This window comes from Helianthus annuus, chromosome 15, assembly GCF_002127325.2.
Source record: "Helianthus annuus cultivar XRQ/B chromosome 15, HanXRQr2.0-SUNRISE, whole genome shotgun sequence".
NCBI classification, from domain to species: Eukaryota; Viridiplantae; Streptophyta; class Magnoliopsida; order Asterales; family Asteraceae; genus Helianthus; species Helianthus annuus.
Window position 1 is genome coordinate 129,206,550 of NC_035447.2, and position 13,909 is coordinate 129,220,458.

Sequence of the window (13,909 nt, forward strand, 5' to 3'; positions counted from 1 at the left end):
ATGGAAAGATTAGCAAAATTATACGTAGACGAAGTAGTATCCTTACATGGAGTCCCACTCTCCATTGTATCGGATAGGGATAGTCGTTTCACTTCGTATTTCTGGACAAGTTTCCAAGAAGCAATGGGGACTCGACTGAATTTAAGTACTGCATACCATCCCCAAACAGACGGACAGAGTGAAAGGACAATCCAAACCCTGGAAGACATGCTTAGGGCATGTGTAATATATTTTGGTGGAAACTAGGATGACCACCTACCCTTAATTGAATTCTCCTATAATAATAGTTATCATGCAAGCATCGAAGCTGCCCCATTCGAAGCACTGTATGGACGAAAGTGCAGAACTCCAGTTTGCTGGGCAGAAATAGGAGAAAGTCAATTATCAGGTCCCGAAATCGTGCAAGAAACCACCGACAAGATAACTCAAATAAAGGAAAGACTGAAAACGGCTCGAGATCATCAGAAAAGTTATGCAAACAATCGACGTAAGCCGTTAGAATTTCAAGTTGGAGACAAAGTACTCTTGAAAGTTTCTCCTTGGAAAGGAATAGTACGGTTCGGTAAAAAGGGAAAGCTAAGTCCAAGATACATAGGACCGTTCCCCGTGATCCAACATTTAGGACCAGTTGCCTATCGTTTACAACTACCAGAAGAGCTGGCTGGAGTACATGACATGTTTCATGTATCTAACCTCAAGAAATGTTTATCTGACGAGTCCCTAGTAGTACCTCTTCAAGATATATAGGTAAATGAAAAATTGAAATTTGTGGAGAAACCGCTTCAGATAGAAGACAGAAAGGTCAAGTTTCTCAAGCACAAAAGACTCGTACTGGTCAAAGTCAAGTGGGATTCGAAATGAGGACCTGAATATACATGGGAGCTGGAGTCGGAAATAAAGCGAAAATATCCTCACCTGTTCCAGTAAATCTCGAGGAAGAGATTTTAAATAAGGTGGGGAGGATGTAAGGACCTACAAAAATGTCCCAAAACGACCCGTAAGTATAAACCTGGACCCCTAAAACCCTAATCCTTATAAAAAAACCAAGAAATTCAATTTTCCAGGTCGCTCGCGGGCCGCGTAAGACTTACGCTAAGCTTACGCGGGCCGCGACAGCTCGATGGTTCGAACGGATAAGCTTTAGGCCACGTGTCAGCCACATGGCAGACCTACGCGTGACACGCTAGCCCTAGCCGTAGCTAGGGTGGCCCTCACGGGCCGCGTAAGATGTTGTTAGGGTTTACGCGGGCTGCGACAAACTCAATTTTATGCATAAATAGGTCGTGCATGGGCTTGCTTCTGTGTTCGAAAATTTAGTTCAAAACATCCATATTCTGCTTAAAAACGAGTGTTAAGGTATCGAGACGCTGCTACGATTACAGGGTATTAACTCGATCACTGCTACGATACAATGTCCGATCGATTGAAACCGATCTGATGGATGTTTAAGTGCTGCCCAAATTCGGGCTATACTTTGTCATTCGTCGTGAGGTTTTGATTTCGTGAGTTTATCGTAAATGTTGTATTAAGTTACTGACCTAGTTTCGTGTGCATTGTTATTTAACTAGTTTACCAGGCTTATCAATAGGCAAAGTTCTGTCCAACTAAACTTGCAATGTGAGTCATTCTCTTTTTATCAAATTGCTTTACAAAACCCTAAATGTTTTCCAGTTATACTTTGCAGTGATTAAGTCTTTGCTAATCTTTAATTACTGGCAGTATGTGGGGGTTTTGTGCACATTACTACTAACGATTTATCACTTTAGGTGGACGAGCCTAATTAGTGATATGTCCACAGTCATAAATTCGATCGGGTGACAGCTGAACCAGCTAATTATAAGATAGGGGCAAATATAAAAACCCCTAATGCTGTAAATTATAACAATGTGTCATGTTGTGCAATTTGAATGACTCACCAGTATTTCCCGCTGATAAAATCTTTTTAAACATGTTTCAGGTGATTTACTGTGAACTAGGAAAGTGTCGCATAGCGCACCAGCTTGAAGAATGTGGCTCAGTAAATAAAATAGATAAACATGTTTTTTGTTAAACAGGGAATTTCCCCAAGAAATTCCTTTATTGTAAATTATGGGGTTTGTTCCAAATTGTGAAATAAAATAATTGGGCATTTTCAGTTTGAAAGATCCTGTTAAATTTTCCGCTGCCAAAATAAACCACAATACCACGGGTTTCTGTCCCGCGGCTCCTGAAACGGGTAAAACCGGGTCGGGGGCCGTGACAATATATACAAAAATATGAGCACTAATCTAGGAGATAAAAACTCTTTACATCTATACTATACTAGTAGGGTGCCCGCGCGATGCGGCGGGGGCGACACTTTGCATAGCGGCACTCGTTGGTCGTTTTCTTATTCGTATAATATTTATGATAACATTATTGTGCTGGATATATTTCATAAGTGTTACACATATGTAAAGTTTTGTGTTTTTATAAAAATTAATAATCAAAAGACAAAAAATATTGTTTTTTTATAAAAATTAATAAACAAAAAACAAAAAATAAAAGATAAGTTGTTATAATTATAAAGTATGTTTATTTTATTGGTTAAATTATAAAGTATAATTTTATTCTTTAAGGTTAATAACTTTTTTTAAATATCCACATAGTACTCATCCAATAAACTTTAAGTTTAAAATTTTCGTTTTTATAAAAATAAAAAATAATATTTGACTCGTAAGTACGTTTTAGACCTTTAACTTAAATTGTTAAATTTTGTTTTTTTACAAATATAAAAAATTATATTTTATAAAATTTTAAGAACTGTTTTTTTATAAAAAAAAATAGGATGTTAAGAGTTTATATCTTTATTAACTTTATATCCTATTGAGTTCAGATTTTTAGTTCCTAACTAATCTTATTTATATGAGTCTACTTTTAACTTATAATCCCTACTATGTATCTAATCTAGTTGGTAAAAACTTATTTTGAAACTGACTAATATTATCTATAACAATATAGTTGAACTTAGAATTCCTAAAAATTTGCAACACAATTTAGTATTTATCTAGTAAAGATTGTAATTTCTGGAGTATTTTATTAATATTACTTGTTACAAAAAATGTTTATAAAAGAATTATTTTTTTATTAAAGCAAAATGTTTTATTTATAAACAAAGTAAAAAATTGTTTTACACATGTAAAGTTTTGTTTTTTTAATAAAAAAATAATAATCAAATGACAAAAAATAAAAGATAAGTTGTTATAGTTGTAAAGTAAGTTTATTTTGTTGGTTAAATGATAAAATTTATAATTTTATTCTTTAAAGATCGTTACTTTTTTTAAATATCCACATGGTACTCATCGAATAAACTTTAAGTTTGAAATTTTTGTTTTTATAAAAAGAGTAAAATGCACGGATAGTCCCTGTGGTTTGGTAAAATTTCACCCTTAGTCCCCAACTTTTGGAAATTACACCCGTGCTCCCTGTGATTTGACAGTTTGTTACTCGGATAGTCCCTGGAGTGGATGGAGGTTAGTTTTTATGGTTAAGTCTATCTAAAATGACTAAATTACCCTTGGTGATATAATATAAAAAGTTAATAAAATTAAGAAAAACATGTGCCACACCTCTTTCCATTAATAAATTAAAATTATATTAAATTAAAAAAAAAACACAACCTCCTCCCAGATCCCTAAAATTCTGGTAGCCCCCTTCGAAATCGTTCATCACCACCACGAATCGTCGCCGGCAAATTCGTTCTCGCCAGCACACCACTGCCATTAATCCCCTGCAACAAATCTCCCTCTTAATCTTCTTCGTTAAGCCCTTCCATTTATGCTTTCTCGTCTCCTTTTTCATCTTCTTTGTTAGTCGTTTGCCACCACCGAAAACCTGCAACTCGACGGAATAGTGGTTAAAGTTTTAAGCATTAACTTAAGGATTATCATTATTACATCCAGTCAATTTCAAATCTTTTGGTGGTTCATCTTGGAGGCTAGGTACAAAATTTGAATCCAACTCTAATGGACTTGGTTAAGAAATCTTTTGTCTGGGTACAGAATTGCACAAAACCGATCAAATCAAACACAAAGTTTCCCTAACGTAATTGTGCACAATCGATCAAATCAAACAAAATGTCAAAAATCTAACCTAAAAACACCAAAATTCAATGATCTCTAAACAATATCGGTTCGAAATGGAACCACAACGGCTGAATGGAACCACGAAGAAATGCACGACAGATCCAGATCAGAGATCAAATCAGAAACGACGGTGAAACAACCGGATATTTTGCGATTGATGATAAAATGACATACGGTAGGGTTTGTAGAGTGAAAATGTAGATCAGAGAGTGTAGATTTTGCGATTATGATACAATGAACAACTTATTAAGTTTGCAGATAATGGTGTATGAGTAGAGAGAAGTGATTCATTGCATTAACTCACTTATTCAACTGCAAGAAGCAAGAAATGTAGAGTGTGTATTTGATGGTGGTGCTCATGGTCGTGGGGGTGTAGAACAGAAGAGGGAGAGGGTGGGTGGGGGTGGGGCGCCCACATGAATTTGTTAAACTTTAAATGTTTAATATATTATTTTTTTAATAGTAAGGATACTTTTGTCATTTCACGTTTACTTAACTGAAAAAACTAACGTACATCCATCTCAGGGACTATCCGAGTAACAACCAAGCAAACCACAAGGAGCTTACCTGTAATTTTGAAAATGTGGGGACTATAGGTGAAACTTTACCAAACCACAGGGACTATCCATGCATTTTACTCTTATAAAAATAAAAAAAATAGTGGTTGACTCGTAAGTACGTTTTACACCTTTAACTTTAATTGTTAAATTATATATATATATATATATATATATATATATATATATATATTATTTTTATCAAATTTTAAAAACAGTTTTTATAAAAAAATAGGATGTTAAAAGTTTATATCTTTATTAACTTTATTTCATAGTAAGTTCAGTTTTTAGTTTAGCTTTAAAGTTTATTACTTTATTATTTTTTAATTAAGAAATACAAATTATTAGATTAAAATCCAAGAATAAATGCAATATTTTATAACTTCAGCTTGACTATATCTAACTGCAATATTTATTTATAGCAACTTTAGAATATTAACTTATATAAGTTCAGTTGACTTGTAAATTTAGGATACTAGTTTTATTTTGAACTTTATTAATATGGTCATTAACTACATTATATTAACACAAAAAATAAGGTTCAAATATAAAATAAACTTTATTAATACGTCTAGATCAAACATAATAACTGAAAATGAAAAAAAAAACATAAAAATACTTGATAGATTTCATATTAGACTGCATAAATCTGTTCCGCTTCTGAACTGGCACTCGAGGTATTTTTTATCGGGGTTTCTGGTTTATGCTTGAATCGACAATAACTTTAATTCCTCTTCTTTTTCATTGTCATCAAAATCGTCTAAATTAATAACCTCACTTCATTTCCATTCAGAGAGTCTCTTGAATCTCTTCCTTTGAATCTCATACTTCTGATCCTTAAAAAGGACAAAAATTATATACAAAAGTTAAAAAAAGATTAAATAAACTTTAAAATTACCTCTTCACTAAATTCACGTTGAGGATTAGGCTTGTATGGACTAAACATTGCACCATAAGAAATAATATCAACACTTTTATCACCATTATCATGCAATAAAACACACATATAATAACATAACGAACATGTTAATATGAAAGATATACGCAAAAATAATACTTAAAAACCAGCAAAATCAATACCTTAGAAACTTGTTCGACAACTGGGTTGTTTAAATTTGGATGTTCATCATGCAACTAAATATGAAAATCAAATAAGTTAACATTCACATAAAAGTAAATAAAAGAAAACAATTATTCACTGCTGCGATATAACAGAACTGGCATTAGAATTTTCAATCTCGCATGCTTAGTTTTTCGCAACAATTGAATTCAAAACTGGATCCATTTTCTAGCTTTGTTTAGCGGTAGATACATGGGTGTACTACTATGTATTTATAGTAGTCACTATAGAAGTGTATTAGGGTTTAATTTTATATTTGTCACCCCTTTATTTAGGAAGTTTGTTGTTGTTAGTTTTAAGTTTTTACAAGATATATCTAAGTATAGATATTAGTCAATTTTAATAAAATAAAATGTGACACACAATATCTTCATTTTATGTTACGATATTTTTAATGCTTTTTGTTTTTGTTTGCATAGATGAAGCCATCTTTGTAGATTAGGCGCACTAGATCACAAGTATTAATTACTCGTACATTAAAGCATTATTGACTTGTACCTTTTAAACCGTGCGTTGACATTAAACAAGACAACTACCAAAACGTCGACAAAAATGTGTAGGTCGTTATGATATCTTTGGACTTTTTCTTTAAACAGTATAGTTTATAAAATATGTCAATAATACGTAAAAAAAATTACAAGTTTGTTGTGGATGGGTGAATTGTAACTAATTATCTATAATTTTGTTAAAACCTCAGGGATTTAAGTGTAATAAGTTTAGGGGCTAAAAAATAAATAGTGTTTAAAAGACCAAACTACCCTCATTTTAGGGGTCTTTCTATAAATAAAAGGGGGAAAAGTTCTTATTTTTGGGGTATCTTAAAATACCCCTCCCTCATGCATTATAATATAGTACTAGCAAGGTGCCCGCGCGATGCGGCGGGGGTGACAACCTGCATTGCGGTACTCGTCTGTTAGTTTTCTTATTTGTAGCAATGTTAATAATCACCATAAAATAGAGAAAATAAAATAAAGATCTTAAACGAATCCGCTACTTTAAAATCAAAAGCTTGCGACACTTCTCATATAAACTTGTATTATTCATAAGACATTTAAAATGACCGAATTACCCTTCTCGTTAACAAAAATAATAGATGAAGTTAACCCATTGGACTAAAATGGCAACAACGAAACCTTTTTGAACCCACAGGTGAAAAATAAAACTTTTGGACTAAACTGCCAAAATGACCCAAACCAAAGGGACTAAAATGACATTTAACTCTATTTTTTATCTTAAACCCCGGTAATGGTAATACGTTAAGTCAGCTATATAGTGTCGTATGACATTTAAACTATGAATGATAAAAATGTTTTAAGTCACAAACTATAGAAATCAAAATGAAACGTTCACGAAATATGACCTGCTAAAGTTATATGAACACAATAAGGTAATACAGTATTACTCTTAGGATGATAGATATGATACTAATCTAACAAAAGATCACTAAATAAAGTTCATGTATTTAATTTGGCAATCAAAAGCCTTTAGAAGTTAGTATACAATTACATGAGATTATAACATTATGAAAATCAGTTTGTCACTCAAATAATATGATACATGTATATATTTACATTTACAAGCTAGCCGGAAGCTGTTAACCTAAATTACAAGAGTGCCATCCACTCCCAAAAATCATAATTACAGTTTATGTATTATAAAGAAGAAAATCACCTCACATCTCCGATAAAATGTTACTAATCTTTCGAAGCCCTTTTAGAGCTTCCATGGTGTTTGTTGACAAGTGCTGTACAGACTCGATCACCTGGATTATATATACCAAGAGTTTCAGAAGAAAATCAAAATTTTAATTGTTTTATGTTAAAAAATGTAATACCTCAATATTTTCAAGCATGGATTGAGCAAGATACCGGACTGCTTGCAGAAAAACTTGCGTTGTCATCTCGGAATGGTTTAGAATTTGTTCAATATCAGCAACATCGATGAGACTTAATTTTTCATCATTATATAACAAGTCAGCAAGAGCCGCTACTATTTCCTTATGCAAAGCCACTCCTAAAGAGGAAGCGCGAGCAAACCGTGGCTGAACAATACCGTTGCTACCGGAACTGCTTCTTGGCGAAGTCTCTGATTCTGGGAATGATGTCAAGCCATTTAAAACTGGCCTTTCCTCCGGCGACACAAGGTGAGGATTCTGCAAGCCGCAAAATGTATATGAGGTTCACAAAACAGTTTAAAATCAAAATGATAACAGTAATTAACTTTGTTCAGATCGGCGCTTCATTGTTTGTCTTAAGTCTTTTTGTTTGCTTCATCGATAAAAAGAGAAAAATAAAAATAAAGATCCCAAGAACTACGTACAATGCATCGGCTGGAGTAGACACCCTGTTTCCATTCATATCAAGATAAGCACCTGCCCAGATATGTAATTAACTTTCTTGAATAACTTTTTATAGTATCTATTAAATTTGAACATGCATACATACCAACAGATCCTTCTCCTTGACCCTGTCGGATTCGACCCAAACACGAACCGTTTAGCTAAGCGGGTTTGGCTGAAACTGACCCGAAACCGTTTATACCAAACCCAAACCCACGAATTTCATATTAGGTTTGACCCAAACCCCGAACCCATTCTGATCCCGTTACGGCGTTACCCCACTTATTTTGCTAGTTATAGATACATCCAAATCTATTATCTTATAATGACCAGTCCTGCATCAAGGATACTATTAGCATTTTTTTAGTGTCAAAAGTTGGGTCCAGCGTTATTTGCATAGTTTCTTTTCCAAGAGAGACTTACAGGTCATAACTAACAGTTATAAACTTCAAATGCAATGATATCAAAAGATAGTAATGATGGTATAAACTTAAACTAAGAGAACTTACAACGCTACAGGAACGACGATAAGAAAGTTCCTATTGCAAGTCAGTTGCTCGCCACCATTAATGTGCTACCACCTGGTCAATCTGTTTTTGGTGAATATTATAGTTCAATTTTGAATTAAATTAGCATGTATGTAACCACCGGTGATTAAACAAAGAAACACAAACTCTTTTTGGGAGCAACATTAACGAATTAAAACATTAAAACCTGTTTTTAACTCTGAGATACTGAAAAGGCTGCACACATTGGGAAAAATATAAAGTTTTGTTATTGTTTTTTTACTGGAAGAAAGAAAAACAGGGTAACTTCACAATTAATCTGTTAACAATCATAACAAAAAAAAGGTTTCTGTCTTTTTTTTAAATCTAATGATAATCCTATTTTTAGGCAACATTAACGATTTAACGGGTGAGTAGGAATTACCTAATGAAGGGCTGCTCTTTAAGGACGTTTGAAATCTTCAGTTGGTCTGTAAGAACCTGTGAAAACAAACAAACATGGATGAGTTTTAAGGGTTTTTTTTTGTTTTTATTTTACTTCACTCTTACTAATATCATGAATTCAAGATTTCCTCTGGTAGAACTCCCATCATTGAATGGAGTCATGAAAAAATCAGATTTTTTTGCATAAATTAAAATGTAATTTGCTTACCTGTGCCGTCATCTCACTGCATCTTCATCCTAACCCTAGGCTGACCATGTATGCGATAACCCCTCTTCAAACCCTGCATATTGATTTACATATACATGGATACGAATTCTAGGGTTCCAATAAGATTGAAGATGAATCAAACTGAAAAATTGAAAAGTAATAGAAACTCACCAGTGATTGATGCGACCGTTCCATCGCCGGAGACGACCACCGGAAATACGTCCTTGTACGGCGATTGGGGTTCAGGGTGGAGAAGGAGTACGGTGGTGGGTGACCGGAGACGAAGATAGGTCGTGTGAGTGGTGGCCACGACAGTCGGTGCTTGATGAGGGTGGGTGATCGTCGTCTTACCTTTGTCGTCTTACCTGAACAGAGGCCGCCATCTTCACAAATACGTGGTTACATATTTTTTGAATTTTGAAATGGGAGTAGGGATTTTGAGAGAGAGAGAAGGAAATAAACGTTTAAATTTTGAAATGACATTAGGTTATCCACCTATATGCTGTGATGGAGAGTGCATCTAGGATCTCATAAATGGATATAGTTTAAATTTTGGAGAGTGCATCTAGGATCTCATAAATGGATATAGTTTAAATTTTAAAAAAGTTTTTTCATGGTTAAAACTGTGTTACCTTTAAAGTAGGATGGTTTGTTGATATTTAACTAAAGTGTAAATAAAATTTTAATCGATTATTCAACAATAGCTTTACTTTTAAAAATCTTTGTGCTTTAGTCACTTGTACACTAATGAATCATCTACTTGTACATTTTAATCAGCCAGTCAATATTGACCAAGACAACCATCGAAACGTCGACAAAAATGAGCAGGTCATCACGGTACCTTCGAATGTTTTTATAACGTCATAGTTTAAAAGATATCACAAGAATACATAAAAGAATTATAGTGGAGGGGTGAATTGTAACTAATTGTATATGATTTTGTTAAAACCTCAGGGATTTAAGTGTAATAAGTTTAGGGACTAAAAAATAAATAGTGTTTAAAAGACCACTTTACCCTCATTTTAGGGGTTTATTTATAAATAAGGGGGGAAGAATATCTTAACTTTTGGGAATCCCTCCCTCATGCATTATAATATAGTATAGATAGATTATAATGCATGAGGGAGAGACATTTAAAGATACTTAAAAAATAAGAATTTTTTCCACTTAATATATAAATACACCCCTAAAATTAGGGTAAATTCGTCTTTAAAACAATAATTATATTTTAGCCCCCCATCTTATGACACTTAAATCCGTGAGTTTTAACATAATGATAGGTAATTCATTACACTTTTTAAAGGTTTATGGAATTTGGATTAAAATGGCAAAAATGATCAAACCTTAGAGACCAAAATGCAAGTTAAATCTTTAAAGGTTTATGGAATTTAATAATTTGTAGATGTAGTGCTATGGATCAATTTTACATCTCTTAAGTAATTCATTTGTCAAAATAACTAATCATGGTAAAGACATTCGGTTTTGGGATGATTGTTTTATACTTTTATCCACTATTTTACAAATTTGCTCTTTTGTAGCTCAATCTATTTGTTTAAAGTGGTCCTTAGACCTTCCGTAAAATTTACCATCTCCCATTTGACTTAAGTCAAACTTATAGGTGCCAAACAAAATCAACTTTTTCTAATGGAGTGACTCGAGTGAACATCTTCTTATGCGTTTGAAGCTTGGTTTTGAAAAGCATGTCTGAGGTGTGAGGTGATGCAGGTGGTGGCAAAAACAATTCAGCAGGTGTGAGACGTAGCGATGTTAAGATGAGTGAATTTTGTGAGCTTGAGTTTACGCAGATTTTACTTGATTTGGACTCGTTTGGTTTTGAAGATTCTTTAGGTTGTACATATGTTTGCGTTTTTGTAGGTTATACGTACATACATTTTTAGTGCTATATATTAAAACTCGCGCCTCGACTTTAAGGTCCTAAGCGCCTTGGGTCGCGCCTATTAAACCAAAACTCAAAAATTTTTAATCACCATACGCAAACAGGTTAGTAGTATAAAGAAGGGAGAAGCCAAGTGTTAAAAAGAGCCGAAGCTAGAGACAAACACCACGACATGAAGGCCATTGCAGCTGACACTTGATATCTGCTACACACTTTCTTCCCACACACGAAACCACTAGCACCTGTTTCTGTTACCATGTAATCAGCCACACTTGCTGCTGAGCTTGCTGCTGCTAATGACAGCAACGATAAAAGCTGTCATCATTTTCAAACTATTTTCCATCAGCATACGTAGCAATAATATTTTTAACGAGATTTTAATAATCCCGACTATTAGCTGTTGGCCAGCAACAGTCCCAACTTCAAAAATAACGGTCCATTAGTTTACAATATGTGAAAAGGTGGGACCGCCACTGGTTATTTTTAAAGTTTAGACCCTAGCTAGTCAATAGCTAATAATTGAGATTATTAAAATCCATTATTCTTATTTTAATGGTTATTTTTAAAGTTTAGACCCTAGCAGCTAATAGTTGAGATTATTAAAATCCATTATTCTTATTTTTAATGATTTCACTAAACATCCCATTTGTAGTGAATGTACCCCTGTACCGCCTGTCACAAACTTGATGGGCCCCTCCTCACATGGGGTCCATCAAGTGTGTAGCGGAGGGGTACGTTTAGCAAAACTTTGTAAAAAGGGTACCCAATCTCCGATGACAACGACGGACACCATGTGTAACCGACGAGACGGGCGGTGTGCAAAAACAGAGGATGCATCAACCATTGCCATTGTCAAACTCCATGGAACCGATAACCCTTTGATTGTGACCAAAAAGCTGAAACATAATTCATAAATGAAAAAAAAAAAAAAAAACTAGTTATGATGGATCATAAATTCACTAGAGTTACAAGCAAGCAACAATCCAGTTGAATTACCAGAAGGATGTATAGGCATAGAATTCAACACCTACACACATGAAAGCAAGAGAGGCAGCAGAGAAGATGATCTGCCCCAATCTTAGGGCTAAGCTTCCGCTTGTTCCGATGGCCCCGGGCACTTGTTCTTCCATTGATCGAATTATGAATTTAGATGAATTTGGATTGAAATTGAAATGAAGTGGTGGTCATGTCATGAGGATCGGCCAAGGCATTACACGTTTGTTGAATTGAATGCAGCAGCTTCGGTTTGTGTGTGAATGTGTTCGTGTGTTTGGAAGAATAAAGGCTATTGATTACGAAAGTGACGACGGTGGCCGGGGTTTACCCTTTGACCTCTAAATTTGGTATTCAATAAAATAATAATAATAATAATAATAATAATAATAATAATAATAATAATAATAATAATAATAATAATAATAATAATAATAATAATAATAATAATAATAAGTATGTATAACTTAAAAAAATCGTATTTTTTAGTATTCAATAAAATAAAATAAGTATGTAGAACTTAAAAAAGTGGTATTTTTTATTATTTAAAAGTAGAGGTAGGATTAGGGTTGTAAACGAACCGAACCAGTGGCGGACCCAGGAATTTTTCCATGGAGGTGCGGAACATTTTTAAAAATTTTAGGCCCCTAGGTATATAAGTAAAAAAATCGGTTCGTATCGGGTGGGGTCGGGTCATGTAAAATAAACGAACATCAAACTAAATTTATATAATCATAAAAAACATATCAAACCTTGTTACAAACATAATTAAAACGTCGACGCCCTACTGGTTTTCATTTTTTGAAATCTATCCAAAATATCATCTAAAACTAATTTCTTAAGCAATTCTTTCTTTATATAACATAAGTTCATCGCTTCATAACATAATGTTTCAATTTTAACTTTCAACTATTCAAGCCCTAGGAATCATAACGTAAGTTGTAATCACCCTAAAAATATATAAACAATATAATCACCCTAAAAATATATAAACAACATAATCACCCTAAAAATCATCTAAACAGCCATAAACAACGTCAAAACACATAAAATTTCAAACCTATTTAACAAACTTTATTACCCTTTTTTCTCCTATAATATCAACCAACATCATCAAAATAACAAAGAAACTTACCCGTGTTCGGATTCCGGTTAGATTTGGTGTCAAACGACGGTGGTATGGTGGCTGATTACGGTGGTTGCTGGCTGCTGGACTGTTGTCGCTGGGTGATGTTGTTCGTTGGTAGTGCAGGGACGCAAGAGAGAGAGAGAGAGCGGGATATAATTTCTAAAGGTTTTGGGCTTTAATTATTTTATTATAGTTTGAAATATTGTTGGGTTTGGTTAATGGGCTAAGACTTAGTGGGCTAGCTAGTTAGGAATTATAAGTGGGTAAAGGTATGGGTATTTGGGTTTAAAATATAAAGTGATAACACTTTTTACCTAAGGGGTGCGGACGAAAAATTTCAAGGTTGCGGTTGAAAAATTCAAAGGGTGCGGACGAAAAATTCCAAGGGGTGCGGACGAGATTTTCGACGGAATTTAGCACTAATTTTTTTTTTCCCCGGGGGTGCGCCCGCCCACCTTGGGTTGACTTTACGTCTGCCCTTGAACCGAACGAACACGAACAAGGCCTTGTTCGTGTTCGTTCGTTAAGGAAATAAATGTGTTCATGAACGGTTCATGAACACTTACCGAACGAAATTTTATGTTCGTGTTCGTTCATTAAGGAAATAAGAGTGT

General features: G+C 33.9%; 1 protein-coding gene and 1 long non-coding RNA gene across 5 annotated transcripts; both read right to left on the minus strand.

The window, feature by feature from the left end:
• Positions 1 to 7,220: 7,220 nt before the first annotated feature.
• LOC110912081 lies at positions 7,221 to 9,864 on the minus strand. Of its 4 annotated transcripts, XR_004881363.1 has the most exons (9): positions 9,448 to 9,864; positions 9,277 to 9,349; positions 9,049 to 9,104; positions 8,833 to 8,861; positions 8,628 to 8,708; positions 8,225 to 8,453; positions 8,100 to 8,151; positions 7,615 to 7,932; positions 7,221 to 7,542 (listed from the first exon to the last, which is right to left on the minus strand). It is a non-coding gene; the product is annotated as an uncharacterized LOC110912081 (long non-coding RNA). The 4 variants fall into 4 exon arrangements; XR_002577683.2 differs by having other exon boundaries at positions 8,628 to 8,861; XR_004881362.1 differs by lacking the exon at positions 8,833 to 8,861 and having other exon boundaries at positions 9,448 to 9,863.
• Positions 9,865 to 11,237: 1,373 nt separating this feature from the next.
• Positions 11,238 to 12,484, minus strand: LOC110902380 (CASP-like protein 5C3). Its single transcript, XM_022149061.1, has 3 exons — positions 12,170 to 12,484; positions 11,937 to 12,069; positions 11,238 to 11,488 (listed from the first exon to the last, which is right to left on the minus strand). Exons 1-3 carry the CDS (start codon positions 12,301 to 12,303, stop codon positions 11,279 to 11,281), a joined length of 477 nt encoding a protein of 158 aa, XP_022004753.1. The 5' UTR covers positions 12,304 to 12,484; the 3' UTR covers positions 11,238 to 11,278.
• Positions 12,485 to 13,909: the final 1,425 nt, after the last annotated feature.